Source organism: Engystomops pustulosus, chromosome 5 (genome assembly GCF_040894005.1).
Source record: "Engystomops pustulosus chromosome 5, aEngPut4.maternal, whole genome shotgun sequence".
NCBI lineage: Eukaryota > Metazoa > Chordata > Amphibia > Anura > Leptodactylidae > Engystomops > Engystomops pustulosus.
The window spans coordinates 65,324,029-65,352,001 of record NC_092415.1 but is presented as its reverse complement, the minus strand read 5'-3'; the positions used below and the strand labels follow the sequence as shown (position 1 = coordinate 65,352,001).

The following is a 27,973-nucleotide window of genomic DNA, read 5'->3' as shown; positions in this document are numbered from 1 at the left end:
TCATCAGTCACTACTCTGGCTTATGCCCCGAGTGTTTAGAGTAATCGTGACAACACGTCAAAATGACATCACATGCCAGAGCTGTCACTAGATGACACGCCCATGTCCCTAAACGTCATCAAACAGCGACGTCTAGAACGGCCACTGATTGGCGGGTGGCGGTGACGTCAGAGGTGAGCTCCAGTAGGAGCCTGTGGAGGTCGCATTGGAAGTGGAAGTGGTAGTGGGAGGTGTGATGGCCCTGACATAACGTGCTGGTGCTTGTAGTCCTCACACTGCTCGTGCCTCATGGCTCACCGCTGCCTGCTGGTGCACGGCCTCTGCCGACCTCTGACGGGGGCGCTGCTGCCAGTACTGCCCCACAGCCGGCGCGCGGGGGCCTGCTGCCTGAGAAGGGTGAGTCCCATCTATAGACCACTAGGCAGGGGGACATGACTGAGGCTTATGTAATACATGGCTGTGGCGCCCCCTAGAGGTGTGTGCACTTCAGAGCTGTCATTGTTCTCTCCTGAGTTTCCTCACCTTTACTGGCATGTTTGTCATTATTTTTCTAAGTGGGCACTCAAACTTTCACACTGAATGTATTAATTTGTTGCTCACTGCGTGTTTTTCTGTGGGCCAAACTTAGGGGGTCATCCTGCAATAACCACTTGCCACATCCCACAGATGTATCTGCCCTGTTGGATCTGATCATCCTCTATAGCAATGACTCGTAGACACCACTGGTTACCATTACAGGTGATCGCTGGAGACCTCCGTGCAGTTCCTCCAGTTATTGCCTGGGGCGGCCACATGTTACAGCCGGAGCCAGGCAGACTGAGAAAAGCAGGGAAATATTGTTTCCATCCCCTTCAAATTTGAAACACCTTTACGTATAATAGTATGAAATGTTTTCTAGGACAGATGAGGAACCTGGCTTCACACACAGCAGTGTTTAATCACATGACTGGAGATGTATCATAGTTTATACGGGTGACAAAAGACACATGTCCATCAAGCTCGACAAGGGAAGGGATTGGATGAGGAAGGGATTTAGGGGAAACAATTCTATATAATATAAATCATTTACATAACATTAATGGTTCAATTTCTATATTTCTTTATTCATTTTTATAAGGAAAATGGTTTGTCTACAGCCTACATATCTAGAGAAGGGAGGAACCATAAAAAACCCCATAAACACGTATTTCATAAAAATCTTTAGATTCTGGTGTCTTGTCACAAAACTGCCCTAACACAAAATCATATTGGACAAGGGGCTCATCTGGCAGACTTTAGTCAAAAATGGATTTGTTGTGTGAAGCAACCTCTAAAATAAGCGATATGATGAGATATTTGATAGTTTATAGTACAGTAGATTATGCCTCTATCAATGAGCTGTCACATCTACACTTATTTAACTGGGTGGCAGCCATTGTCCCTATGCTGATGTATTTTGGCAGTGATATATTGCTATTGGTGTGCCTTACGTAACACGTTGTGTAACTGGTTATAAAAGAGCAGGTGTATACCTTATAAGGGGAAGAAGATGCAGGATCTTTTAACTCATCTGCAGTACTAAATTTACATATCTGATATCCTCTGCATGCAGAAACAAAATTGGCTAATCCGGCGCAGAATTGTATATCAGGGATTTATTGTAGTTATTATATGCTCTCAAAAGTCAGACATGTGACTTAAAGGGGTATTCCGGTAATATGAACGTCTGAGTTTTGTTATATTCCTTTATTTATAGCATCATAGGTTTTTGTATCAATGTCATTAGTTACAAAATGGAGCTTAGTTAGTTTGATTTTATGATTCACAAAATTTTATAGCCTCTCTAAAGTAGGTGAATTTATAACCAAGATGGCCGCCACTGGAAACTACAAGTCCCTTGATCCTTTAAAGGGGTATTCCGGGAATATGAACGTCTGACACAAAAACCCATGATGCTATAACTAAATGAATACAACAATACTCAATGTCATTAGTCACAAAATGGAGCTTCAATAGTTTGATTTTCTGATTTACAAAATTTATGGCCTCTCCAAAGTAGGTGGAGTTATCATTAAGATGGCCACCATTGTAAACTACAAGTTCCATGATCCTTTAGTTCTCAGTAACTCCTCCCCCCTCTTATGCTCTGCTCCCAGTGATGATGTAACAGGTTTTCTTGCTCTGTTACCATAGTAATGATGTGTAACTGCCATCACCACAACACTGGCCATACTGGATGCGCTGCAACCAACTGACTACAGCCAAACATAGTGGTGATCACATGACCTGCCCAGGCAGGTGCAGGACATGTGATGTGGACATGTGACCAGCGGCCATCTTCTGTCCTGTGTATGCTCTGCAACGGACCGCGCGGAGGAAATCTACGGACTGATTAAAGGGCCAGTAGCATTTTAATTCTTCATTACAGTCTATGTCACCAGCATTTTCTGCTAAGGGGAGCAAAATTTTTAATAACAACTAATTACACATTAGCTTATATTTTGAGTGCCCATTTGTATATGAATTATGCTGATTCCTGGAATACCCCTTTAAGTTCTCAGTAACTCTTTCTTTTGCCTCTTATTTTCTGCCCCAGTGATGATGTAACAGACTGTCATGCTCTGTTACCATAGTAATGATGTGTAACTGCCATCACCAAAGCATCGGTCATACTGGATGCAGTGCAACCAACCGACTACAGCCAAACTTAGCGATGATCACATGACCTGCCCAGACAGGTGCAGGACATGTGATGTGGACATGTGACCGGCGGCCATCTTCTGTCATGTGGCTGCTCCGTGCAGAGGAAATCAATGGACTGGTTAAAGGGCCAGCAGCATTTTAATTCTTTATTACAGTCTATGTCACCAGCATTTTTCTGCTAAGGGGAGCAACATTTTAAATAACAACTAATGACATATTAGCTTATATTTTACTGACTCATTTGCAAATGAATTATGCTGATTCCCCTTTAAGTCATTCAGAAATTGGTTCTCAAAGTTAATTTGGTAGAAAATAGCAGCTCTAGAAATGTCTTCTTCTGACAATCTATGACGATGAGTAGAGAATAGCTGATGCGAGTTAATAGCCAAAAACATTCATGATACCTCTGGTAATAGGAGAAGTGATTGACATGCTGATAACATGCCTTTTTTGTTATTTGTTTGCCTATTCTTATTAAGCTGTAACCATTGGTTTCGTCCATTTCGTTTTAAGATCCAGTCTCAAGCCAGTGATGTACGCAAGAACACCTTCCTAGCCAATGTTATAGCTGCATATCGACGACTTTGCTCTCAGCCCCCTAAAGGTAAGGAATGGAGCACTTTGCTGAGCTCCTTCAAGTGGAAAAGTTGTCATTGTTGTGTCATTTTTTTTTCCTCCATCCTCTGATACATTGTTTTTTTTCACATCTGCAAAATAAATGATTATTTGCAAAAATTAGATGACAAAACACCTGCTTCCTCCCATATGGAGAAAATGTATGCAACTTTAAAAAAAAAAAAAAGAAAGAAATTCTGTTTTTGCTTAACCCAGCAAAACATGTATACGTAAATGAACACATAGACAATAAATGTTAGGTATGTATTTTGAGCATAGTCATTTTGCTGACTTCCAGATAAATCTTGGTGCAGTCAGTGATGAACATACTGATGGCTGACTATTGTCACAGCATCAGTTTCTCCAAAGATTGTACACTCCAGGCAAAGCTACATTTTACCTTAAAGGGGTATTCCAGGAATAAGCATAATTCATATACAAATGGGCACTCAAAATATAAGCTAATATGTAATTAGTTGTTATTTAAAATTTTGTTCCCCTTAGCAGAAAATGCTGGTGACATACAATGTAATGGAGAATTAAAATGCTACTGGCCCTTAATTTCCTCCGGGCGGTCCGTTGCGGAGAGACACAGGATAGAAGATTGCCGCTGGTCACATGTCCACATCACATGTCCTGCACCTGTCCTGGGCAGGTCATGTGATCACCACTACATTTAGGTGTAGTCAGTTGGTTGAAGTGCATCCAGTACGACCAGTGTCTTGGTGAGACACCATGATGGCAGTTATACATTATTACTATGGTAACAGAGCAGCACAGTCTTTTAGATCATCATTGAGAGCAGAGGATAAGAAGGAGGAGGAGTTACTGAGAACTAAAGGATCATGGAACTTGTAGTTTCCAGTGGCGGCCATCTTAGTAATAACTCCACCTACTATAGAAAGGCCATAAATTTTGTAAATCATAAAATCAAACTATTTAAGCTCCATTTTGTGACTAATGACATTGAGTATTGTTGTATTCATTTATTTATATCATCATGGGTTTTTGTGTCAGACGTTCATATTCCCGGAATACCCCTTTAATATATGTATGCGTTAAATAACTGTAAACACTGGGATTTTTTATTTTCCCTTTTGATGTAAAATTTTTGGACGAATGGAGGGTATACTGTACTTTAAAGAGTTGGTGAGACCTATTTTGATTCTGATGCCTAAAGTTGTCAAATTGTTTTCTCCTGTGTATTGAACTGTATGCACGTATTTTGTTTTTTTTCAGGTTTTGAGAAATATTTCCCAAATGGCAAGAAAGCAAATGATTCGAACGGTAAATGCACCTATTCTGCTATAGTTTATTCTTTCAATATCATATCAAAAACGGAAAAGAACATAAAAGTATCTTACAAGATACTAGGAGATGATAACTTTGTCTGTCTTTAGTTAAGAGATGACTCTACCTGGAGCTTGTTTTGTGGAAAAGCTCTTAATGTAAAGTGAATTCAAGTTTCTAAAGACCTGGTAATATCTCAGAACAGAAATAATGTTCATTAGAGTGAAAAATGTTCTGTACATATATAGTCTTTGGTTTGAGGTTCAGTATAGGTTATAGCTGTCTGTTTTAATCTCTATAAACCTGTTTTTTCCTTCTTTATTTTATTATTTTTTTTTAAGGTTCTAAACAAAATGAGAAGACTTCTTCAAATGGAGGGGGAGCATCAGGGGGAGGTGGCAACAAAGGTGGTAAGAAGAGTGGAAAGTCAGATGAGTGGTGGTCAAGAGTGCAGAAGGTAATACATTTTATTCACTTTTTTTTTTCTTTCAACTTTGTTAGACTTTGTTAGGCACACATGGCTTTGCCAGATTTACCTAAAACCGAACTGAAAGGGCAGGCTGAGTTGAGTTGAATGATTCTAGGCTCTGTCCGGTAAATACTGCACTCACACAGAAAAAGTTTGTTGAATAAAACACTCTTGTGAGCAACAGGCTTAAGAGAATATCATTGAAGCATCCATCTTAAAGCAGGCTGACACCCAGTGCCTTACACTGATCAGCTGCTTACTGTCATGTAAACACAGTCAGAGGTCCACATTTATCACAGCTTGTACACCTGAAAACAGGTGTACAAGCCTTGATTTAGTCGCAATTCCCGGCACAGTGCCAGGAGTTGTGTCTTCTACGCCCAATATGCCGGTTGGGAGGGGGTGTGTGCTGGGCCATGCATTGTTTCCCTGTGCTTGCACACTGCCTATAGCCTGCCCCTGTTCAGGCACAGGTTATAGCGCAATTCTATACCAGGTCAGACATGGCTTAGGAGAGCCCCAGTGGCGCAGCGCATTGTTGCGCTGTGCTGCCAGCCACCAGTATTCTTCAGAAGCCTGGAACCTCCTAATAGGTCCGGCACATGCCAGGGGCAACATCCATACTCTGGCACAATTAGTGCCATTGTACAATACATGTGCCCCGTAGAACCAGCAGTAGTTGGATCTGTAGCCCTGTTATGGGCGATGATACAGATGCAGTGGGTGCTGAAGATAAAAGTTTTGTGCCTCTTTGGTGACTTTGGTGATTTTTTTTTTTAAAGTTTTTTTAAAAAAATAAATAAAAAGTTTGTTTTAAAATTTTTAGCCTCCTTTCTAAAGGTCTTTGTCCACCGAACTAGTATTTGTGTGACCTTTTATTCTCTATGATCTACAGGGTGAATTCCCCTGGGATGACAACCAATTTCGATACTACTTCCTAGCATCTACTGCATTTTGGGCTGCTGCAACTTACTATATCTTCTTCAGGAAGGTTCCTGTGGAAATCACGTGGAAAGATTTTGTCAACAACTACTTATCACAAGGCATGGTGAGTGGGAAGAGCATCAACTTGTGTGTACAGGACCGGCCCGCCATTGTGGTGTATCATGCATGATCGCTACTTCTCAGCCGGGCCGGCCACAGACAGGTTCCAATCCTTGCTTGTATTGCGCCGTATTCTTGTGCATGAGGCATAGACGTGAGACAATCATGGAAATCCTAAAGCAACAAATATGTTTTCTATGAATTGAGCTTAATGAGAATATGCATCTTTATTCATTTTGAGGCACACAGCATGATATGTAGCATCATATTATCCTGCTAAGATGTGGTGGTATAATGTGTCTAGAAAGTATTCACATACCCCATAAAATAATGGGTCTTCAAATGTATTTATAAATTTGAGAAATTGGTTCTGTGATTCCCTTCTGTCAAAGATGTGTCCACACACACACTGACCAATCACTGCTGATCTTCTAGGACTATGTAATGACTTTGTTTTGGGGCATGGTAACAGGAGACATATGAGAGGATTTCTAAGTGAATGGAGCAATGATTTTACACTTGTTGTTTAGGGTCATTTATAAATACATTTTATGAATTATTAGAAGTTATTCATTATATATGCTACTGACGGGGCAGCGCAAAACCGCCTTACACTCTTCTCTCAGACACCCCAAATTATTTGAGCATGCGTGCACGTTTTGATAAGAAAAGACAGAAGACTGAAGTTCTGTTTTATCCTAGGTTCATGCTCTTAACTTGCCGTACAGAAAAGAGAACTGAACTGTGTTTATTTCCTGATTACATAGCCTCTTATACCCATAGAAAAAGGTGTGGTTACAGACATTAAAATCATTATAATTGGTTATAGCTAAGTATATATGTCTGGCCCCCGACCCCTGCTGATTGGTCCTCAAAACTAGGCCTTGGTTGCTATGCCAGGGGAATTTCCAGTCACCGTTGTCTACAGTAAATTAACCACTAGTCTGGATGCTGATGCTATTCTTAACAAACATCTGCTCTTCCATCTTCTGCTTTCCATCACAAGACTTGAGTTTCGCTGACAGTTGCATGTCTGGTTAAAACTGATGTAAGGGAAAAGCTCTGTATTTCTCAACAGACAAAGTACAAAATATGGGGCAAAGGGCACATGTATACAATCATAAAACATATAATCATTAGAAGCATAAAATCATTACTTTGGCCCTCACAATTCCCCCCTAAATACTGAGCTTTTCCCTACACTTCGCTGCGATTTGTTTTTCCTATAGGCTGTCCATGTGGTGGGAGAGGGGAGTGGATTGCTTCACTGAGTCGTCATCCCAACAGGCCCTTGCGGCACTTAGGTTAACTTCCCAGCACTAACCTAACTAACCTAATCAAAAAGCGATCCTGGAAACTACAGACCCGTGAGTCTAACTTCTGTGGTGGGCAGAGAAATGGTTGATGAGATTTAATGTAGGTAAATGTAAAGTTATGCACATGGGCCAGGGAAACAAAAGTATAACTATGTTCTAAAGAGTCAATTACTTGGTAAAACTGGAGCTGGAAAGGACTTGGGGTTATTGGTGGATGGTAAACTTAATTTTAGTGACCAAAGCCATTCTAGTTTGTAGGGTCATCAAAAAAGTGTGAATAAAATACTGTAATACTATTGGCCATAACAACAGTTTAAATAAGAAAAATAGCTGAATTAAAACATTTAACTTTATAGCTGCTGAGTGGGCAACATACACCCCCCCCCCCACACACACACACTCCAGGACGGAGCTGTAATGCCGTTTTAGTTCTCTTGCTCAAGATGGCCGCCGTAGAGGAATATATCACCAACAATTCCCCCTTTTGAGCTTTGCTGGCCTGTAATTCCATCCTGTGTGACCTCCTCAAACTCCAGGTACCCACAGGTAGGCTAAGCCCGTACCTGCTGGACTTGTTAACTCTTCACCAGATCCCCTGGAGGCCAGTCACTCAGGGGTTACAGGTCTGCACACTCAAATCACATCACTGAGTTCTCATAGTTCATAGGTTTGTAAACAGGCTGGTTCTCCAACGGGCAGCATCATCCTCCGCTCCGGGCACTCCTGTCGTGGTTCTTACCTGGACGGCCATCAGGGACATGGTGGATTTGATGAGGGGGACCGCACAACATGCAATAAGTGACGAGAGCAAAATCACAATCCCCAATATCACCCCCACTTAAAGGAAACCCTTCCAATCCCCCACCCACAAAGTGAATGACAAAGTGTCCACCCCAGAGTTTCTCTTTGGTTCCCTGGACAATCCTTCAATCTTTTCACAAACATGGGTAATGGATCCAATGGGGGACGATGTCATCTGGGATGTACATGCAACAAGCCACTCCCACCATCTTACAGACTCCTCCCTTCTCAGCAAAGATCATGTCCAGAGTCATGGGGTTCTGGGAAGCATCTTGGATATAATTCACAAATCTCTGTTGATTACAATAAAAACAGTTACCCAACCAACATCTTTGCTCATAGCTCTCTGGGGAATAATGGACTCTAGACCTGTCCATATCTGATTGTGGGCCTTGTACTCATCTGGGACCCCCCTTGGTGCTCCCACTGTATCTATATAAACGTTGTCATCTAGGTGCTTCTCTTAGACCTTCAGAATCCTTTGGGATTCTCTACCTTTCCTTATGTGTCAGATCAAACTTATCCCTGGGGATGATGAGGAAGGATAGCACAAACCTTATCACAGTACACTCACCTTCCCAGCCTCTAGGCCTGACCTGACTCTCCTATCCCCACAAATCCTGTACACATCAGACACTGCTAATACAGGGTTACCTGTGCTGTCAGTGTTAAAGAAGGTCATTGTCTTGTTGCACCAACCGTAGGTAAAGTCTCCTACCCTGGGGGTATCCTGGTCAGCCCTCTAGTTACAGTGATAGTCATGGTTGGGGTGTCCCTGAGCATACAGTCAGTCAGAAGAGACCAGCTAGCAAGAAGAATAAGTAAGTTTGCAATAGTAAGCGTGGAAGTGTGCTTGACTTCCCTTTAGCTTCACAGACGTGTCACTGGTCAGCAGGACTTGGAAAGGACCATCGTAGCGAGGCTCCAGACTCTCTCTCTAGTGTCTCTTTACCACCACGTAGTCTCCGGGCTTCAAGTTATGCATCCTGAGGTCTCTGTCTGCATCTGAAAAAGGAATCAGAAACACTTTTGCAGACCTTTTCCAAGGCCTGGCTCAGCTGTGTGGCATGTTCCACCTGGTTTCCTGCCATCAGCTATAGAGTCTGTGGGAAAGTAGGGGCCTAGTCTAGGTGCGCAGCCAAAAAGTACTTCAAAGGGGGCAATCCCATATTTCTGTTGGAGGTGGTCTTAACTGAATGGTGGGCAGCAGGAAAGCACTCGCCTGTTCTACACCCAGGAGGGACGATGTTTCAGGTTTTTACCTGTCCAGTGAAGTGGGTTCTGCGACTGGACTCTATGGTCTCTGGAAGTCCAAACCTGCAGAAAAATCTCACTCACCAACTTCTTGGCTGCAGCTCTGGCAATAGCCTTGGTCATGACAGAAGCTTCTGGACACCCTGGAAAGAGATCAATGCACACAGGCACGTATTCCTACGTACCACTTTTTGGTAGCTGGATAAAATCCATCTGCAGTCTCTGGAAGGGATACAGCAGCTTGGGTGTCACCTTCTGTGGGGTCTTTTCCACCTTACCCGGGTTGTGGCGGGCACAGACTATAAAGGCTTTCACTAGTCTAGTGACAGGGGTAGTAATGCCGGGGCAAACCACTTGCGGTTTATGAGCACTAGCATGGCCATTTTGGATATGTGTGTGTGTCTGTGGGCTACCTGACTTACTGTCGGGTGCAGGGCTCCGGGCAGGCACACCCTCTCTCCCAGCATCCAGGTCCCATCGTCATCTGGGCTCCAGCTTTCCTCCACACTTCCTTCACTTCTGATGACTCTCGGGCCACCAGGGACTGGAACACCTGTGGATCAAACTTTTAGCTCAGAACTCACCGCTGAGACTTCAGGACAGTCTCTGGGCTCCATCTGTGCAGCTGCCTTCGCCATCCCGTCAGCCACATACTTGCCCTTGGCTTGTGGAGTTACCAAATTGTGTGTGCTTTACTTATACTATCCCCACCTCTTTTGGAAGTAAGAGAGCATCCATAAGCTCTTTAATCAGCGTGCCATGCTTAAAGGGGGTCCCTGCAGAGGTGAGGAAATCTCTAGCCTTCCATATGGGTTCATAGTCGTGTTTAGACCCCAGGACTATACCTTGAGTATAGATGTTTGTCCTTTTACCTTCCACCAGCTGTAGCGCTTCCCTGAGTGCCATCACTTCACCTCCTGCGCTGACCTGTGTGGAGGGAGTGGTTCTGCTTGTACTACCTCATGTGCGCCACTGACCACTGTATATCCAGCATAGAACCATCTGTCTTCTCCTGCAGACCTGGAGCCATCTATGAGAAAAAAACTCAACATCTGGGTTAATCACCCTTCTCTCCCCCAGGGCAGGGGCATATTCTGGACCACCAGCTTTCTTTCCTCTGTCAGGTGTCTGCCTGTGGCTGAGAAGCAGTGGCCTAGGAAGACCACCTTCTCCTGGCAGTACTGGAGCTTGTCTCAGGAAACTTTGCAACCCTTCTGGAACAAAAAACACATAAGGTCAATAAATGCATCCTGGCAAACAAAAACAGTAGGTCCTCCGCATACTGATAAGGAGAACATCCAGTAAGGGGCTAGTCTGCCAGTCTACTCCCTGTAGGGCCGTGGGGTACTTGCTGGGTGAGTTTTACCCCCCTTGTGGGAGTCTACATCAGGTGTTCTAAAATACTGAACTGGTAAAGGCAAATAGATACTGGCAATTTTCATGCAGGGGCACAAAAAGTAGAACATTTGCCAAAACAGTGAATAATTTGTCACTCTCGGGGACTGCTGCCAGTGTGGGACACTCATTAGCAGCTTGGAGACCATGGACCATCCTACATGTATATTGTTCTTTCTGGGTCTTTTTCTTGACTGTGAATGGGTTAAAATCATCACTGGGCTAGCAGGGGAGGGTTTGACAATAAGAGAAGCTGTCTGGGGGGATGTTCTTACTGACGTCCTCGTTAGTTACCTATATTAGAATATAGCCACTCACTTTAGTCACTTCAGTAATGTCTCCTCCCAGCAAGTGGAAGCACGCCCCCTTGAACTGGGCTCCTCCGGAATCGAAACTTTTGTCAGTCATACTTTTGGTGTGGTCTGTGAAACACTAGTCTTTATTTCCCTCTGTCTTTCAGTCACAGTTCCCTCTATCGCCCCCCCCCCCTCCTTGTAAACTTGCACTTGCAAAGTCACTGTCTGTTCTTCTCCCAAGCACAGCACAGATCGCTTCAAGACCAGTTCTCAAACACAAATTGCAAGCAGCTATGGAGAAATTTAGCCATCAAGAAATAAAATCTCTTTTTCTCAAATTCTCTACACATCAAAATCTCTGAAATGTCCCTTATCACCTGTCTCCTTCTCAACGGGCACTCTGAAGAATTCCTGTCACTCTGTCCTGGTGTCCGTCTGTCAAAATCAGAGGCTCTAAGTGTCTATTTAAAAATCTGATCAAGTTTTTTTTTTTTTTTTTTTTTTTTTTTTTTTTCACACTGACTTTTTAATTCTAATTCTTATCATGACTCCGCCCATTCCAGGTTTTGTAAACCACACACTCTACAGTACAGGTCCACCCTTCCAAACCGGGTTGGCCGCCATTATAGGGCTGTGGCTGGGCACATGGCACTGTCGCCATCTTAGTTCCACATTTCACATCTCTATCTAAAAGCTTCACATATCCATATAGCACTTCCGCTTTTGCTGAACCACCATCCAACTTGCAATGCTCTGGCCATTCTGTAGTGGGCCTGAGCAGCTTCCAGTATGCCCTTATCTTCTAACACACCTCTACTTGTGGTTAGAATTTACTTCCACACTGAAGGCTGCAGCCTTCCCTTTGAGGGCATATCAACATACTTGTACAACCTCGCACAATTATTAACATACTTTTTTCCTTCCCTTTTTTCAACAAGTCTGACTGCAGTCTCTGCCCCCTCGGGGAGGGTATGCCCTTTCTTAAACACACCTAACATCATGTTCCACAAGGTACACGTTGGTGTAGCTACTCACTCAACGCAGGGGCCCCAGCTCACCGTCGTGTGTCAGCAAAATAACAAAGTCCCTAACCTACCAAAAACCACTGAACACACACCCGTTAGAACTTATTTAAAGTTCAAAAACCGTGCTTCCCTCGGTACCCCAATCAGCCGGTCTCCTAGTGAGCCAATGCTTATCTTCACGGTCTCTAACCCAGACCACCTTAATTCCCCTTTTTCCCTCCCCCCGTATAAAATAATAAAAACAACCCCCGGACACTTAATAGCCAGTGTCCCCAGAACAGAGGATGTCAATCTGTACTATTCTCAGTCCGCAAACTTCCTCCCCAGCTTCTACAGAAGGGGGGCAGAGACTCTATATGTCACAATGAAGCCTTTTACTTTCACTTTCCACCCAGAGGTCTGACTCAGTGCCTGAGAGAATGAGGCGTGGTGATTCAGTGACACACCATAGGGAAGTGTCACTATGTATCAGTTCTAAACGTAGCTCAGTGATCACCGTTATGTCAGTCTCACCACTCAGACAATCAGCCCTTAAACCCGAAGAGTATCAGAAGCTACTAACTTATTCCACACCAATGGTCACAGGGAAGTCCAACACATATATAATATGCATTAACTTACCGTGACTCAGTGAGGCCGCGCGGTCCTCTATTGGTGTGGACAAGCGTTCGTCCCCCGTCCTCTGGCTCGGGTCCTCGGGTGAACGGTATCAGCTGGCAACGTCCCGGGTTTCGGCACCATTTGACGGGGCAGCGCAAAACCGCCTTACACTCTTCTCTCAGACACCCCAAATTATTTGAGCATGCGTGCACGTTTTGATAAGAAAAGACAGAAGACTGAAGTTCTGTTTTATCCTAGGTTCATGCTCTTAACTTGCCGTACAGAAAAGAGAACTGAACTGTGTTTATTTCCTGATTACATAGCCTCTTATACCCATAGAAAAAGGTGTGGTTACAGACATTAAAATCATTATAATTGGTTATAGCTAAGTATATATGTCTGGCCCCCGACCCCTGCTGATTGGTCCTCAAAACTAGGCCTTGGTTGCTATGCCAGGGGAATTTCCAGTCACCGTTGTCTACAGTAAATTAACCACTAGTCTGGATGCTGATGCTATTCTTAACAAACATCTGCTCTTCCATCTTCTGCTTTCCATCACAAGACTTGAGTTTCGCTGACAGTTGCATGTCTGGTTAAAACTGATGTAAGGGAAAAGCTCTGTATTTCTCAACAGACAAAGTACAAAATATGGGGCAAAGGGCACATGTATACAATCATAAAACATATAATCATTAGAAGCATAAAATCATTACTTTGGCCCTCACACTACTTGGTGGTTTCATCAATAGAAGGTCCTCAAGATTATCGCCTCTGATGGGCCCATCACACTCCAGTTCGACACTGGCTACAGCATTCACCTGACCCTATCGAAGAGCTAGTATTGGTTATAAGTTTTTAAGAACCTGGAAACCTCTTTAACACTATAGTGAAGAATCTAAATCTACTATACTAATTTAAGTGTGAATCTGTGTTCTTAGGTGGACCGTCTGCAGGTTGTAAACAAACGTTTTGTAAGAGTTGTGCTTATTCCTGGAAAGTCAAGCATGGAAGGGGTAAGTCTTTTTATGTTGTGTGTTTTTTAATTTTTTTTTTTGTTACTACAAACCTAGACTGATATTAAGTGTTTTTTACATTAAAGTAAATTATATCTGTTCTTCAGGCTGACAATTCACTGTCATTGACTGTAGTCAATGAGAAAAAAAACCCCCTGCAGGCTATGCTAGAGGTTGTCTGGAAATTGTTATATTGGAAAGACGTGAGCTCCCAACATCAGGATTTTATCAGATGATGTTCAAATTTCCTTTATTTAGGATTTTAGATAAAGTTGCATTGACAAACATCATTAGACTGAACACATTTGGTAAAACAGTTCCTTAAGACTGAGATACAGCGATACAGTGCTGTTTACAGTTGGGATTCTCTTCCTTCTGGAATAGATATACTAGTTTCTTTAATCCTGCATTAGGTCATTAGGCTTCTTGAAAGTCATGCCTGGTGTTAAGGAGGCTGCCTTACAAGGTAGCAAAAGAGGCAAGGTTTTTCTTATCCCATCCCAGAAAATGTATTATCCTATTCCCTTAATGCCCTGGTGTAGCATAAATGGCTGTAAGTCTCCACACACCTGCAAGGCGGCCTTAATTGACAAAGTCCCTGTAAGGAGAACTATTCAATGGATCATCTGTGCGCTTATAATAGGTGGTTCATTTATCAATACTCCTTCTCGTTGGGGATGTATGCAGCTATGTAAGTTTATTACAAGTTTGTGATATTTTTTTTGTATTTTTTTTCTGTTTTTACATGTAGAAATATGTCTGGTTTAATATTGGCAGTGTGGACACTTTTGAGAGGAATTTGGAAACTGCCCAGCAGGAGTATGGTATAGAACCAGAGAATAGAGTGCCTGTGGTCTATACAGTGGAGGGTGATGGGTAAGTTTAAGTCACTTGGCTGGTTTTGGAATATTCATTAATTGTCTTTTAATTCATCCTACCTTTTTATATTTATAAAATATGTTTGGAATCAAGTTAAACACCCTGCATCGTAGTCATGTGTGATGTTTGAGTTAACATCTCTGTTAGGTTCTCAGTTATTTGCATAAGTTATTGCGAGCCTAAACCAGTAGCGATCGAGCACACAGAACATGTATAAGTCTCTCTCCAGTAGCCTCAGCCAATGCCGCCTACTAGTGTTTTCCCGCTGCGCTACCTTTTTCACTTTGCATCCTTGTGTCAAAGCAGCCCTGAGTAGGGATAATTAACCCCTTCACTTTCTACTTGATGATTGAAAATGCTGATATCTACTAAAGTCAGGAAGGGTTAACATTAACGTACAGCTGAGAAGTAGACGCCCTTCTTCAATCTGGTAGAGAGATTGGCCTTAGCAATGTAGAAGCTACACTGTAACTAAGGGTACATTCAGACGGACGTCTATACACGTCTTCATATCCCCATAGACGGCAATGGCGGCCCGTCGGCAGTACGGGGCCATACACCGGGAAAAGATAGAGCTTGCTCTATCTTTTCGTGAGTGTGCGGCCGTGCGCTGCTGTTTACTATGGAGTGGTCACCTCCTCCTCCTCTCCAGTGCACGGCGGTATGCCCACAGGTGAACGCACCTTAGGGTAACTTTGCAGCCTACCTCCCCCCCCCTCCTTTTAAGTTGCTAGTCAGTGGTTATGGTGTACAGTCAGTGCTGACTGCTCCTCCTCCTAAAGGTTATTGATCTTTCTACTGTTTTCTATAAATGTCGGTCTCTTCCTACTTAATGTTATGAAATTCTTTCTTTGGACTTTACAGGAAATACATCTTTTATCTTTGTAAAACAACTGTAGAGAATATCATTGATATGTATTCTTCTTGTTTCTAGCTCCTTCTTTTTGAACATCCTTCCCACATTCCTTATTCTTGCCTTCCTTGTATACACCCTGAGGAGGGGTCCTTCTGGAGGAAGAACAGGCCGTGGTATGGGAGGGCTGTTTAGTGTCGGGGAGACAACTGCAAAAGTACTCAAGGATGAAATTGATGTAAAGTTCAAGGATGTTGCTGGATGTGAGGAGGCGAAACTTGAGATAATGGAGTTTGTGAACTTCTTAAAAAATCCAAAGCAATACCAAGACTTGGGAGCAAAGATTCCAAAGGTAAAATTATTATATGTGCATTGTAGGACTGTCTTTGTGAGATCGGTAGAAATATACCGTATATACTCAAGTATAAGCTGAGGTACCTAACTTTACCACAATAAACTGAAAATACCTATTGAATCAAGTATAAGCCTATGGTGGGAAATGCATTGGTGCCAGACTATGCCCCCCAGTATTTAGCCTGCCTGCCTGCCAGCCAGCCCACCGTAGTATATAGCCATCCCCCAGTATGCCCAGCAAATATAAATATAAAGTTAATACTCACTTTTCTGATGCCCCATCACCCCCCCCCCCCAGGTACTATATTTGCTTCCTCTCCTTATTTCTGGCAGTGGCAGGTCTGTGTGGGCATCGTGCAAGGACCTGCCACTGCTGGAAGAGGACATGCGGGGAGTATCGAAAAAGGTGAGTATTGTCTTTTATTTATTTTTTTTTTGTTTTTTTTTTTGTTTAAGTAGAAAGTAGAAGTTTTTCTCTGCTTATAATCGAGTACATACGGTATGTGCTTTTTGTGGATGGATGGACGGTTTGTGTTTAGTATGGCAGTTCAATGTAGCTCCGAAAACGGAAAAAAACAAACCATATCTTTAGGAAACTTATATGGCTATCTTCTTGACCAAATTGGTTTTCGGAGTATGGCGTCACAAAGAAGATGGGAATCAAAACTTAAATTTGGTATCTCAATGATCCATAGAATAAAAGGGGATAAAATTTGGGCTGCAAGGCAAAAGCTGTAAACGCGCTTCCTGTGCTTGCCAGTTAATCTACATATATGTATACCTATATGTTGTTTGTTTTGTAGGTTGTTTGCTTATTTGACTTTTCATTAAAACTTTTTCTCCCCATGAACCAGATATTTTGATGAATATATAGTGCAATAATAATAATTCATTATTATTTCTTTTTTTTTTTTTTTTTTAATTGTAGGGTGCTATTCTTACAGGTCCTCCTGGTACAGGAAAAACTTTGTTGGCAAAAGCCACAGCTGGAGAAGCCAGTGTTCCTTTTATCACAGTCAATGGATCAGAGTTTCTCGAGATGTTTGTTGGTGTCGGACCTGCCAGAGTAAGTTTTTAATCGACATTTTGTTAAAAAATCGAAACTGTACAACAGATCGAGTGAAATGTTAGATACCGATTTAATAATTTTTTTAGCTGTGAAGTCAATCCATACTTCATGTGGTCTGCCTGTCAATAATGACTACAGACTGAAATCCAGCAGTATCCCTAACCATCCACTTAGAACAACCTTCTGGATGCTCAGTGGGGATCATTGGTTGCTGATAGACGACTATTCATCTGGAAGTTATCTTGATAAATGTATTGGGTCTTTTCTCATTATCCCCTGACCCTTTTTGTCGAAACATAGCATGTTGGAATCATAAGTCATTTAGTGAGGGGCAAATTACATATCTGCTGGATTCTAGATAGATAGGGTTATATCAGGGATGCATATATAGCAGTGGTGGCGAACCTATGGCACGGGTGCCAGATGTGGCACTCAGAGCTCTCTCTGTGGGCACCCAGGCCATCACTAAAAAGGATGCAAGGTATCTTCATGGATTCCCAGACAGCACTGAGCCTGGCAAATCCTTGGCTATCTTAAGGGGGTTGGAAGGACAGTGCCACACCTGACCATGGTTTGTCAGTATTGCAACTCTGCTGGATGGAGATGAATGGAGCTGAAACCCAATACCGATACAAACCATGGTCAGTTGTGGCATTGTTTTTGGAAAAAAATCAGTCAAGTTGCTTGGGACAACCCCTTTAAAGCAACAGCACTGCCTTAGACTACGGAAAGAGTTGGAAGGTGTGGGCAGATCTGCGTTGTCATTGTAGCTCCGGCTCAAGACCTGACAATTTTTCCTGTTCAGGGGAACCTGAATTTGTCTTCCATCTTTCTACTGTATTGGTGTTCTCAGAATACGGATATAATTGAAAGCTATGACAGAGAAGGGAGCAATACGTTTACTGCTTTCATTTCCATATTGGCACTTTGCGATAAATAAGTGAGTTTTGGTTTTTATTTGGGCACTCAGTCTATAAAAGGTTCGCCATCACTGATATAGGGTAAGGTTCTTGTTGGGATTGGAGCTGATCCTAAGTTGAGTCTTTTGGGTACGCTAGCTTTTTCCCTGTGCGGGATAGGGCGCACCAGGTATAGATCAGTTAGATCCCCTTTACCTAAGGTGGCTGGAAGGGACACTTTGCTGGATTTCATTGCCGACAAGCAGAGCACCTCTCGTGTTCATTATGGATTGACTTCACCGTTTTTTTTATGTATTGTTAATCAGTATCTGACAACTTAAAAGTTACATTTTATATGCACTGTTTATTTTTGGTTTGACCCGATTTTTTTTTTTTTTTTTTTTTTAACATTGTTAATATAAAGACTACATAAGGCAGTGATGTACAATGACATGAAACCCTATATGAATACCTGTCCATGCAGTGATCAGGTATAAAGAGATGCCTATGCTCAAAAAGTTTGCAGCTGCAGTACCACAGCAGGGCCACTACACACTGTATATAGACATTAGCTTTAAATTCAGGCCACTGTGTAGTGTTTGGGCTGATGTCTAAACGGAGAGAGTATTTCTTGTTTTAAGTATTCTTTGTCTCCATAGTGTGTTGTTTATATGTGCACGATCCATAGGTTTTATTGTTAAAGTTATACCTTTTCTACTGCTTGCATCCTAGGTAAGAGATCTGTTTAGCATGGCCAGAAAGCACGCTCCTTGTATTCTCTTCATTGATGAGATTGATGCTGTGGGGCGTAAGAGGGGACGTGGCAATTTTGGAGGTCAAAATGAGCAGGAAAACACACTAAATCAGCTATTAGTAGAAATGGATGGTACTGTATCCCTCCTATGTATTTATATGCATTTTTGTAAAAATATATAATGTCTAATTTCAACATGTCCTTGTAGTTATGTTATGTAGCACAGTCTGGATAGACCAAAATGTTGTCCTATCTCTAAGTAGTAGCATTTGGAATGTTAGAATATTTAATTTTTAGTTTTCTGTATTTACAGGTTTTAATACTACAACAAATGTAGTTGTATTGGCGGGAACAAACCGACCTGATATCTTAGATCCAGCTTTGATGAGACCTGGTCGATTTGATAGGCAGATCTATATAGGTAAGACCTATATGAGACACAATTCAAAGGAAAACCTGTATGTACAGTGCCTTGCAAAAGTATTCAGCTCCCTTTAACTTTTCTACCTTGTGCCACATTTCAGGCTTCAAACATAAAGCTATAAAATTGTTATTTTTTTGGAGAAGAATCAAACTATTGGGACACAATTGTGAAGTGGAAGGAAATGTTTGGATATTTTAAACTTTTCTAAAAAAAAATAATAAACTGTCAAGTGGGGGGTGCAATATTATTCGGCTCCTTTACTTTGAGTGCAGCAAACTCACTCCAGAATTTCAGTGAGGATCTCTGAATGGTCCAATGTTGTTCTAAATGACTGATGATGAGAAATATCCATCTGTGTGTAATCAAGTCTCCATATAAATACACCTGCTCTATGATCATTTCAGGGTTCTGTTTAATGCTTAACCCCTTATCTGTATCTGTCACACATCAGCTGCGGGTGTATGGAGAGGGCTCATGGGCTGAGCCCTCTTCATACAAGGTAGGCATTTGATGCATATTTCCAAAATCGAGTGGTGGTGGCAGCATCATGATTTCTGCCTGCTTTTCTTTAGCAGTGACAGGGAAGATGTTTAAAATTGATGGGAAGGTGGAGGAGCCAAATACAGGACCTGTTGGAGTCTGCAAAAGAGCTGAGACTGGAATGGAGTTTTATCTTCCAACAAGACAATGATCCCAAAAGCAAAATGTACATTGGAAGGGTTCATAAATGCATGTATCCAGGTGTTAGAAAAGCCAAGTCAAAGTTTGGACCTGAATCCAATCAAGAATCTGTAGAAAGAGCTGAAAACTGCTGTTCACAAACTCTCTACATCCATCCTTGCTGAGCTCCAGCTGTTTTCCAAGGAAGAATGGGCAATTCAGTCTCTTGATGTGCAATACTGATAGAGTTCGGATACCCCAAGTGACTTGCAGCTGTAATCACAGCAAAAAGGTGCTGCTACAAAGTACTGGTCCTAATTGTGTCCTACTTGTTGATTCTTCACCCAAAATTTACAATTTTATATTTATATGTTTGAATTCTGAAATGTGGCAAAAGGTAGAAAAGTTCAGGGGGCCAAATACTTTTGCAAGGAACTGTTGCATAATCCCTTATAATTACTGTCAATTTTTTTTCTAAATGCAGGGCCTCCAGACATAAAAGGGAGAGCGTCTATATTTAAAGTTCATCTTAGACCCTTGAAATTGGACACTACATTAGATAAAGAAGCTCTGTCTAGAAAACTGGCGGCTTTAACACCCGGATTTTCAGGTGAGAAGAGACGATTTAAGGCCAAAGAAAATATTATTATTAATGGCCATGGATCATTGCTGTGTCAGGCAGGGGAGAAGAGCAAGCTGCCATTGAGTGCCACAAATGGCATTTTAACCTTGGAAATATTATACATCTGTAATGTATTTCCAGCATGTTACTTTGACAATTGGTTTGCACTTGTTGTTGTTTGGTTTAAATAATCATTATATTTTCCAATCTATTTATGTTACATTAATAACATTTTAAATGTAATGTAATTTTTTTTTACCCTCTGGTTTCTCTTTTTGTGTGTCTGTCTGTAATCTACAGGCGCAGATATAGCGAATGTATGTAATGAAGCTGCTCTTATCGCTGCCAGACACCTATCTGATGCCATAAACCAGAAGCACTTTGAACAGGCCATTGAAAGAGTTATAGGAGGTAAGAGAATGTGACATCCTACAAACACACATCGCAGTGTGAGGAGTGTAAAGCTACAGGCAGATAAGTTCTGTATCCAGGGCAGAGGGAGGTATATAATAGAGCTGGCCATATGTAATGGCTGTGATAGCAGAGGGGAGAAAGTCATGTGTAATTCATCTCGTGGATTTCATCATCTTTCGTTTCTGATCTGTCTCCTCTCTCTTTCCAAGTGTCGGGTACTAGTGAATATTCAGAAGCTAAATGAAAGTGTATATAAACTCTGTACCCTGATAATTTAAGCACATTGTCAGCACACAGCATCTCATAGCACTAGATTATAACGTGTCTGCTTAGAGCGTCCCTGGCCACACTGACCATCAGTGAGTGATAAGGGCTAAAAAAAAGCAATAAAATTGAGCAAAATGAAGGGGTTAAATATTATCTTTATTGTGTAAACATCATAAAATTGAAGAATTTTCTTTTATGGGCTAACCCCTTAACGCTGAAGCCACTTTTCACCTTCCTGACACGGCCCATTTTTTAAAATCTGACATGTGTCTATTTAAGTGGTTATAACTTTGGAACGCTTTAAAATATCCAGTTGATTTTGAGATTGTTTTTTTTTTTTTTTTCGTGACACATTGTACTTCATGTTGGTTGAGAAATTTAATCAATATGTTTAGTATTTATTTATGAAATAAATGGAAATTTGGCAAAAATTTTGAAAAAAATAATGTTTTCCAAATTCAAAATTTTCTACTTTTTGGAAAGTTGGTCATATCACTAAAATAACTTGATAACTAACATTTTCCATGTCTGCTGTAACTTGGCATCATTTTTCAAACATCTTTTCCTTTTTTTAGGATGTTGGGAGGCTTACAACTTTAGGTGAAATTTTTCAGATTTTCACAAAAATCATCAAAACCTACTGTTGGAGGGTCAGTTTAGTTAGAAGTGACTTTATAAGGCCCACATCACAGAAAACCCCCACAAATGACACCCTTTCAGAAACTGCACCCCACAAAATATTCAAAACAACCTTTGGGACTTTTGTTAACCCTATGAGCGTTTCATGAGGGTGAAATATAAATGAAAGTGAAATTACAGAAATGTAATTTTATCTTACTATAGATTCATTGAACACTAAAATTTGCACATTCACAATGGTTAAAAAAATGCATTCAACAATGTTTAGGGCAATTCCTCCTGAGTATGCCAATACCCATTTTGTCACTGTACCCTGCTGTACAGACACAGGGGGGCACTTGGAATGGAAAGAGCGTTGTTTCGTTTTTGGAGGGCAAATATGGCTGAAAAAGTTTTCATGTGTCAGGATGCATTTGGAGAGCCATAATGGTGCCAAAACAGAGGGGAACCCCAACAAGTGTCACTATTTTGGAAAGTGCACCCTTTGGAAATTTAGCAAGGTGTACTATGTGTGTTTGCTTCAATTAGGTCCCTAAAAGGAAAAAGATGAACATTTTCCCAAAAAAGCCCCATTTTTACGGCTAATTTTTGTATCCCATAAGGCATTAAAGATGAAACAACCCCAAAAAAATGTGTACTAGCATTTCTCCCGAGTATGCCCCACACATGCAAATAAAATGTTGTATGGGTACGCAGTGAAGCTCAGAAGGGAAAGAGGGGCGTTGGCCTTTTAGAAGCCAAATTTGACAGACATCCTTTACATGTGTCAGGATGCATTTAGAGAGCCGTAGTGGTACCAAAACAGAGGGGAACCCCAACAAGTGTCACCATTTTGGAAAGCACACCCCTTAAAGAATTTAGCAAGGTGTAATATGTGTATTTGTCCGTAAAGGCGTTTAATTTAATTAGGACTTAAATAGGAAAAAGGTGAAAATTTTCGTATAAAGGTCATTTTACCCCTAATTTTTTTATAGCCACAAGGGATAAAAAAATGTATTATCCCCCCCCCCCCCAAAATGTATAAACCTATTTCTCTCGAGTGTAGAAGTACCCCACATGTGTATATAAAGTGTTGTATGGGCGCACAGTAAAAGGAAAGGGGGATGTTTGCCTTTTAGAAGCCAAATTTGACAGAAATGTTTGACATGCATTTGGAGAACCCTAGTGGTATAAAACAGATAAGGATCCGAAAAGTGACCCTAATTTTTGAACGCACAACGTAATATATGTATTTGCCCCTACAGGTGAATGATCCAATTAGGCCCAAAACATTAAAAAGGTGAAAATTTTCCTATAAATGTCACTTTGCCCCTAATTTTTGTAAGCCACAAGGGATAATATATTAAAAAACCCAGAAAAAGGTGCAAAACTATTTTTCCCTGAGTGTAGAAGTACCCCACATGTGCTGATAGCACATTGTTATGGTAGGGTTAACACGAGTCACCAGGACTGGACGCGCTCCGTACTATTAAGGCGCGCATTGGTAAGATAGTTAACACAACTTGTTGTTAAATTAACTAAATGTTCTGATGTTTCCAGTTGGCATTTTATTCTTGGGCATGTCACCACATTTATCTGCCATGTATTGAGCTGCCTTTTGGGATCCATTGGAGCCAGAAGCAGAGGGATTTCCTAAATTTATTTTAGTTATTTTAACTCAGAGCAGCATTAAATGGACAACCCCTTTTTAATCACTGACTAATTATTGTCATTTTTATAATCAATAAACATAATATCATTTTAAGTTCCCTTTTGGTACAATACCCTTGGGTTTATGTCCTATTCTTTTTTCAGGCCTAGAGAAGAAAACGCAGGTTCTCCATCCAGAGGAAAAGAAGACTGTAGCTTACCATGAGGCTGGGCATGCTGTGGCAGGGTGGTTCTTGGAGCATGCTGATCCCCTGTTAAAGGTTAGGTTCATGCTTGGTTTATGAAAACCACTTGCATGCTGTATTCAGCATGTCCATGTAAAAGCCCTGTTCTCATGTAAAAGTAATAGAAGTCATAAACTCCGTAATTGACTAAAAAGGCCCTTGAAGATATGTAGATCACTATGCCAGTGATCCTATGCCCCAAGGGAGTGCAGCATTTAATTATCCAACTCACAAATACATATTTACACCAAACCAATCACCATCTTAAAAGGAAATCTACCATCAAAATCAAGCATGATAAACCAGTGACCCTGATAGAACCAGGCAATGTAATTGTGCAAATTATCCTGAAGGGCACCAAATGGTCTTTCCAGAGCCCCTCCGTGCTGCAGATTCTCAGGCTGTTGGACTGTTTATCCCTCCCCCTACTCCCTCAGCACTTGCCCCCTCCCTCTGCCTGATGTAATATCACTGCAACAAAGGAAGTTTCAGCACACACCAGCAGGGTGAAACTGCCTGCATCTGCAGCATGGAGGGGGTCTGGTAACATGCTAATGGGCTAGAAGGGCTCCTGAGAGTAATTGATTTTAGAAGGAAGACCAAGGATAAGAAATATATATGCTATGACGGTCACAGTGCCTGGATCTATGAGTAAGTGCCCCATGTTTATCATGATGGATTTTGATAGTAGATTTTCCATTTGTGTTTTCTTTCGTTCTTTAAAGAGGACCTGTCATCAGATTTTGCCCCCCCTGATAAAGGGTTACAAGTCCTCCCTATATCACATAAGGTACAGTGTCCCACTGGCAGGTAATTTTAATTACAGACGTTTTTCTGATATGCAAATTTAGCTTTTATGAGTCAAGTTGGTATCTGTGACTCTTCTCTCTCTGTCTGGCAGTGAACCATACGCCATTATTGTGACTGACAGCTCTGCGTCTCTTCAAATCCCAGTTCTGTCTCCTTGTACTTAGGGACCATCTGCTAATATTCAACTACAGACATGTAAATCTCTATGTACTGATGGGAAATATTGAGTCAATTTTTTTACACAGTGCCTTGTGTTACATTCATGACATGTGACCAGAGTGACATCATTGCAGGTCCTTCAGCCTTCTAACAATAGCAAACTGTACACCATGTATGTGATTACATGAAATCACAGCAGCCTCCATGGAGGATGGAGAGGAGTAGAAGTCCATTGAGGCTGCTGTAACTACATATGGTCAGATACGTGTATGGGGTACAGTTTTCTATTATTAAGATGCTAAATGTCCTGAGATGATGTCACTCTGGTCCCATGGCATGAACTGTGTCCAGTAAGCAGGCATAAGGCATGGGGAGGAGTAGATGGGGGGGGGGGGGGGGCAAGGGAGCAGGACACTCCTCCTCTGATGCCAGGTAATAGAAGATAAAAGGTGATTTCTGTGGATGTAAGTGAAACAGTTTTAGCTAAAAGAAGGGTTTCAGTAAGTTAATAGAGCTCTATAGAAAACTGTTACTGGCTGTATATGTGCAAATATGGTGACCGGTTCCCTTTTTAAATTTAGTGTAAACAGTGGCTTCTAATATACATGCAGCATTATTTGAGTGCGTAGCTAACTGTATAGCTTTGATATAAATTTATTATTACTAGTATGAATACTGGTTATGCAATTCAAATTAATAAAAACAGAATTGACAAAAAATTTATTATTACTGGTGGAGATGTCCTGACTTCATCCCATAGTAATACAATTACTTTTTTTTTTTTTTTTTTGCTTGCTTTGAAGTTAATGAATAATTATGGCCATGTTTCGTATACATCTCTAAACACCTCCTTAACAGTCTATAAATTACATCTTGACAGTATGACATCTTATCTAAACACACGTAGGTTCACACTTGTGCTGTTGTGATTGTAGTTTTCCGGATTACTGATATGTGTTAGAATAATTTCAACACGCTTTAGTTATATGTGTAGGAGTTTTGCCAAAGTATTTATATTATTTACAATTCTCTTCCAGGTTTCTATAATCCCACGAGGAAAGGGGTTAGGATACGCTCAGTATTTACCTAAAGAACAGTATCTTTATACAAAGGAGCAGCTGCTGGATAGGATGTGCATGACTCTGGGCGGTCGTGTCTCTGAGGAAATATTCTTTGGGAGAATTACAACTGGAGCCCAGGACGATTTGAAGAAAGTGACACAAAGTGCCTATGCACAGGTGTGTACCTGAATGTATCCACTAATAACTGTGTTGTATCTGGGCCACACAGATAACCCCTGGTAACACTTAGGAACAGCACTCTGCAAATTAGGTTCCAGGACTGTAGTAGTACTGTGGGTTGGGACAGACATGTCAAGAGAGGTGACGGATCATTATTATCCCAATTGTGTGCTTGTAGAGCAAAACTAAACTAGAATGGTGACCATTATTTGCAAACTGATTGGTGAGGTCCTGATTGATGGAACCTCCGCTATTCACAAGAACCGGACCCCCAGCACCTGGAGAACAGGGTCCCATTCATGGAGCGTCAGGTCGAGAATACATCCTGCTGCTCCTTACAATAGTGTTGGAGTGTCTGAAATTGTACGGTAGCTCTGTTTGTTGCTTTCAGCCTACACAGCCCTAAAACGGATGGATTCGATTTTATGAACATTGGGTGCTCAGATGGGTGAAAAAATATTTGCTATAAATGCATTGTGTCATTGTAAGGGCAAAATACAGAATTTATGCATTAAAGAAATCCACGTGAATAGTGTTTTACTGGTTATGCTGCCCTCATTCATCAGCTTATAACAATCTATGATAACTTGCAGTCTTGGAACATCCCCTCTTAATTCAGCAAAAACCTTTTTGGTTGTCATTTCCTGTATTTGTACAGGCGGTCCCCTACTTAAGAACACTTGACTTACATATGACCCCTAGTTACAAACGGACCACTGGATATTGGTAATTTATTGTGCTTTAGTCCTAGGCTACAATAATCAGCTGTAACAGTTATCACAGGTCTCTGTAATGAAGCTTTAGTGTTAATAATGATTCTGATGACAACCCAACATTTTTAAAATACAATTGTCACAGAGACCAAAAAAGTTCTGGCTGGGGCTACAATGATAAAATATACCGTTCTGACTTGCGTACAAATTCAACTTAAGAACAAACCTACAGACCCTATCTTGTATGTAATCCGGGGGCTGCCTGTACTGTTATTACCTGGTTATTACCTATTAAGTGCATCATTGTGTTTTATAGATTGTGCAGTTTGGCATGAGTGATAAAGTTGGCCAAGTTTCATTTGACCTTCCCCGCCAAGGGGAAATGGTGTTGGAGAAGCCTTACAGCGAGGCTACTGCAAGACTCATTGATGATGAAGTTCGAATACTTATCAACTCTGCATATGAAAGGACTGTGAAACTGCTAAAGGAGAGGAAATCTGATATAGAGAAGGTAGGTGACTACATTGTAAACTTTTCAGGTTTCCCTTCTTTTTCCCAACCAAGCTTCTGAGCTTCCATTTTTTTTATTTTTTTTTTTATAGGTCGCTCTTCGTCTTCTGGAAAAGGAAGTGCTAGATAAGAGTGATATGGTTGAACTATTGGGGCCAAGACCATTTGCAGAAAAATCTACTTATGAGGAATTTGTAGAAGGTACTGGAAGCATTGAAGAGGATACAACACTTCCTGAAGGTTTGAAAGACTGGAACAGGGATCGCGAAAAGGAGAAGGAGGAATCGAGTGATGAGCAGATACCCAGCCCGCCACATTGATGGAGAAATGCCCTTTTGATTGGCTCCACCTGGATTTTAAAACAACTTGAAGATTATTTTGTTTTCTTTTTAAGAATTGGTTAAAAATTTAAAAAAATTCTACTCCAAAAAAAGTAATGTGAAAGAGCACTTCTATATACTTTGTCCCCGCTTATGGAAAGGCAAGGATTAACAATGAAATCATAACATTATACCTGTATTTATTGGTTAATATACTTGTGCAGATGAAAATCTGTTTGCTGAAAAAAAAAAAAATCTTATTGAATTATCTTTTTTCTGGACTTTGTTGTTCTATTAAAACTCATATAAGGTATTAGGACTTGAGGCAAATAACATATGAGAAATCTACATTACCTTCACCAAACAAAGGGCATTTTTAGTATTGATTTTTTTTTTCCTTGCACAATGAGGCCGTCAGAAATGGTGCCATGCCATAGATTATTAACCTTGCCCCAAGAAAAAGAAGCACTTGTTTGGTTACCCCCAAAAATAACTGCAAGCTTGAGTTTGCTTGTACATAGATGTTTCAATGCATTAGGCTAAAACCTATATAAAGTTTGATGCCTTGATGCAATTTTATATTCTGAGAAATAAATATACTGTATGGTGAATATGCAGATTCTCTTCACTTTTTTTTTTTGTCTGTAGGAGGCGTTGGTTACGGCTATGACCAGGTGGCTTGGTAGGGTGTGATAGGTGCGCATGGTGATAT

At 41.2% G+C, this 27,973-nt stretch overlaps 1 protein-coding gene and 1 long non-coding RNA gene across 2 annotated transcripts; one reads left to right on the top strand and one right to left on the bottom strand.

Moving 5' to 3' along the window:
* Positions 1–146: 146 nt before the first annotated feature.
* AFG3L2 (AFG3 like matrix AAA peptidase subunit 2) lies at positions 147–27,872 on the top strand. The gene is given in 18 exon segments (XM_072152268.1): positions 147–396; positions 3,196–3,286; positions 4,537–4,584; positions 4,929–5,044; positions 5,952–6,104; positions 13,726–13,800; positions 14,552–14,676; positions 15,614–15,884; positions 16,815–16,952; positions 18,587–18,740; positions 18,922–19,029; positions 20,177–20,302; positions 20,615–20,725; positions 23,429–23,544; positions 25,515–25,715; positions 26,748–26,942; positions 27,034–27,246; positions 27,248–27,872. Coding segments are annotated over 18 exon segments (2,382 nt in total). The 5' UTR covers positions 147–288; the 3' UTR covers positions 27,281–27,872.
* On the bottom strand, positions 6,787–11,670 carry LOC140132885 (uncharacterized). Its single transcript, XR_011855733.1, has 2 exons — positions 9,894–11,670; positions 6,787–9,222 (listed from the first exon to the last, which is right to left on the bottom strand). It is a non-coding gene; the product is annotated as an uncharacterized lncRNA (long non-coding RNA).
* Positions 27,873–27,973: the final 101 nt, after the last annotated feature.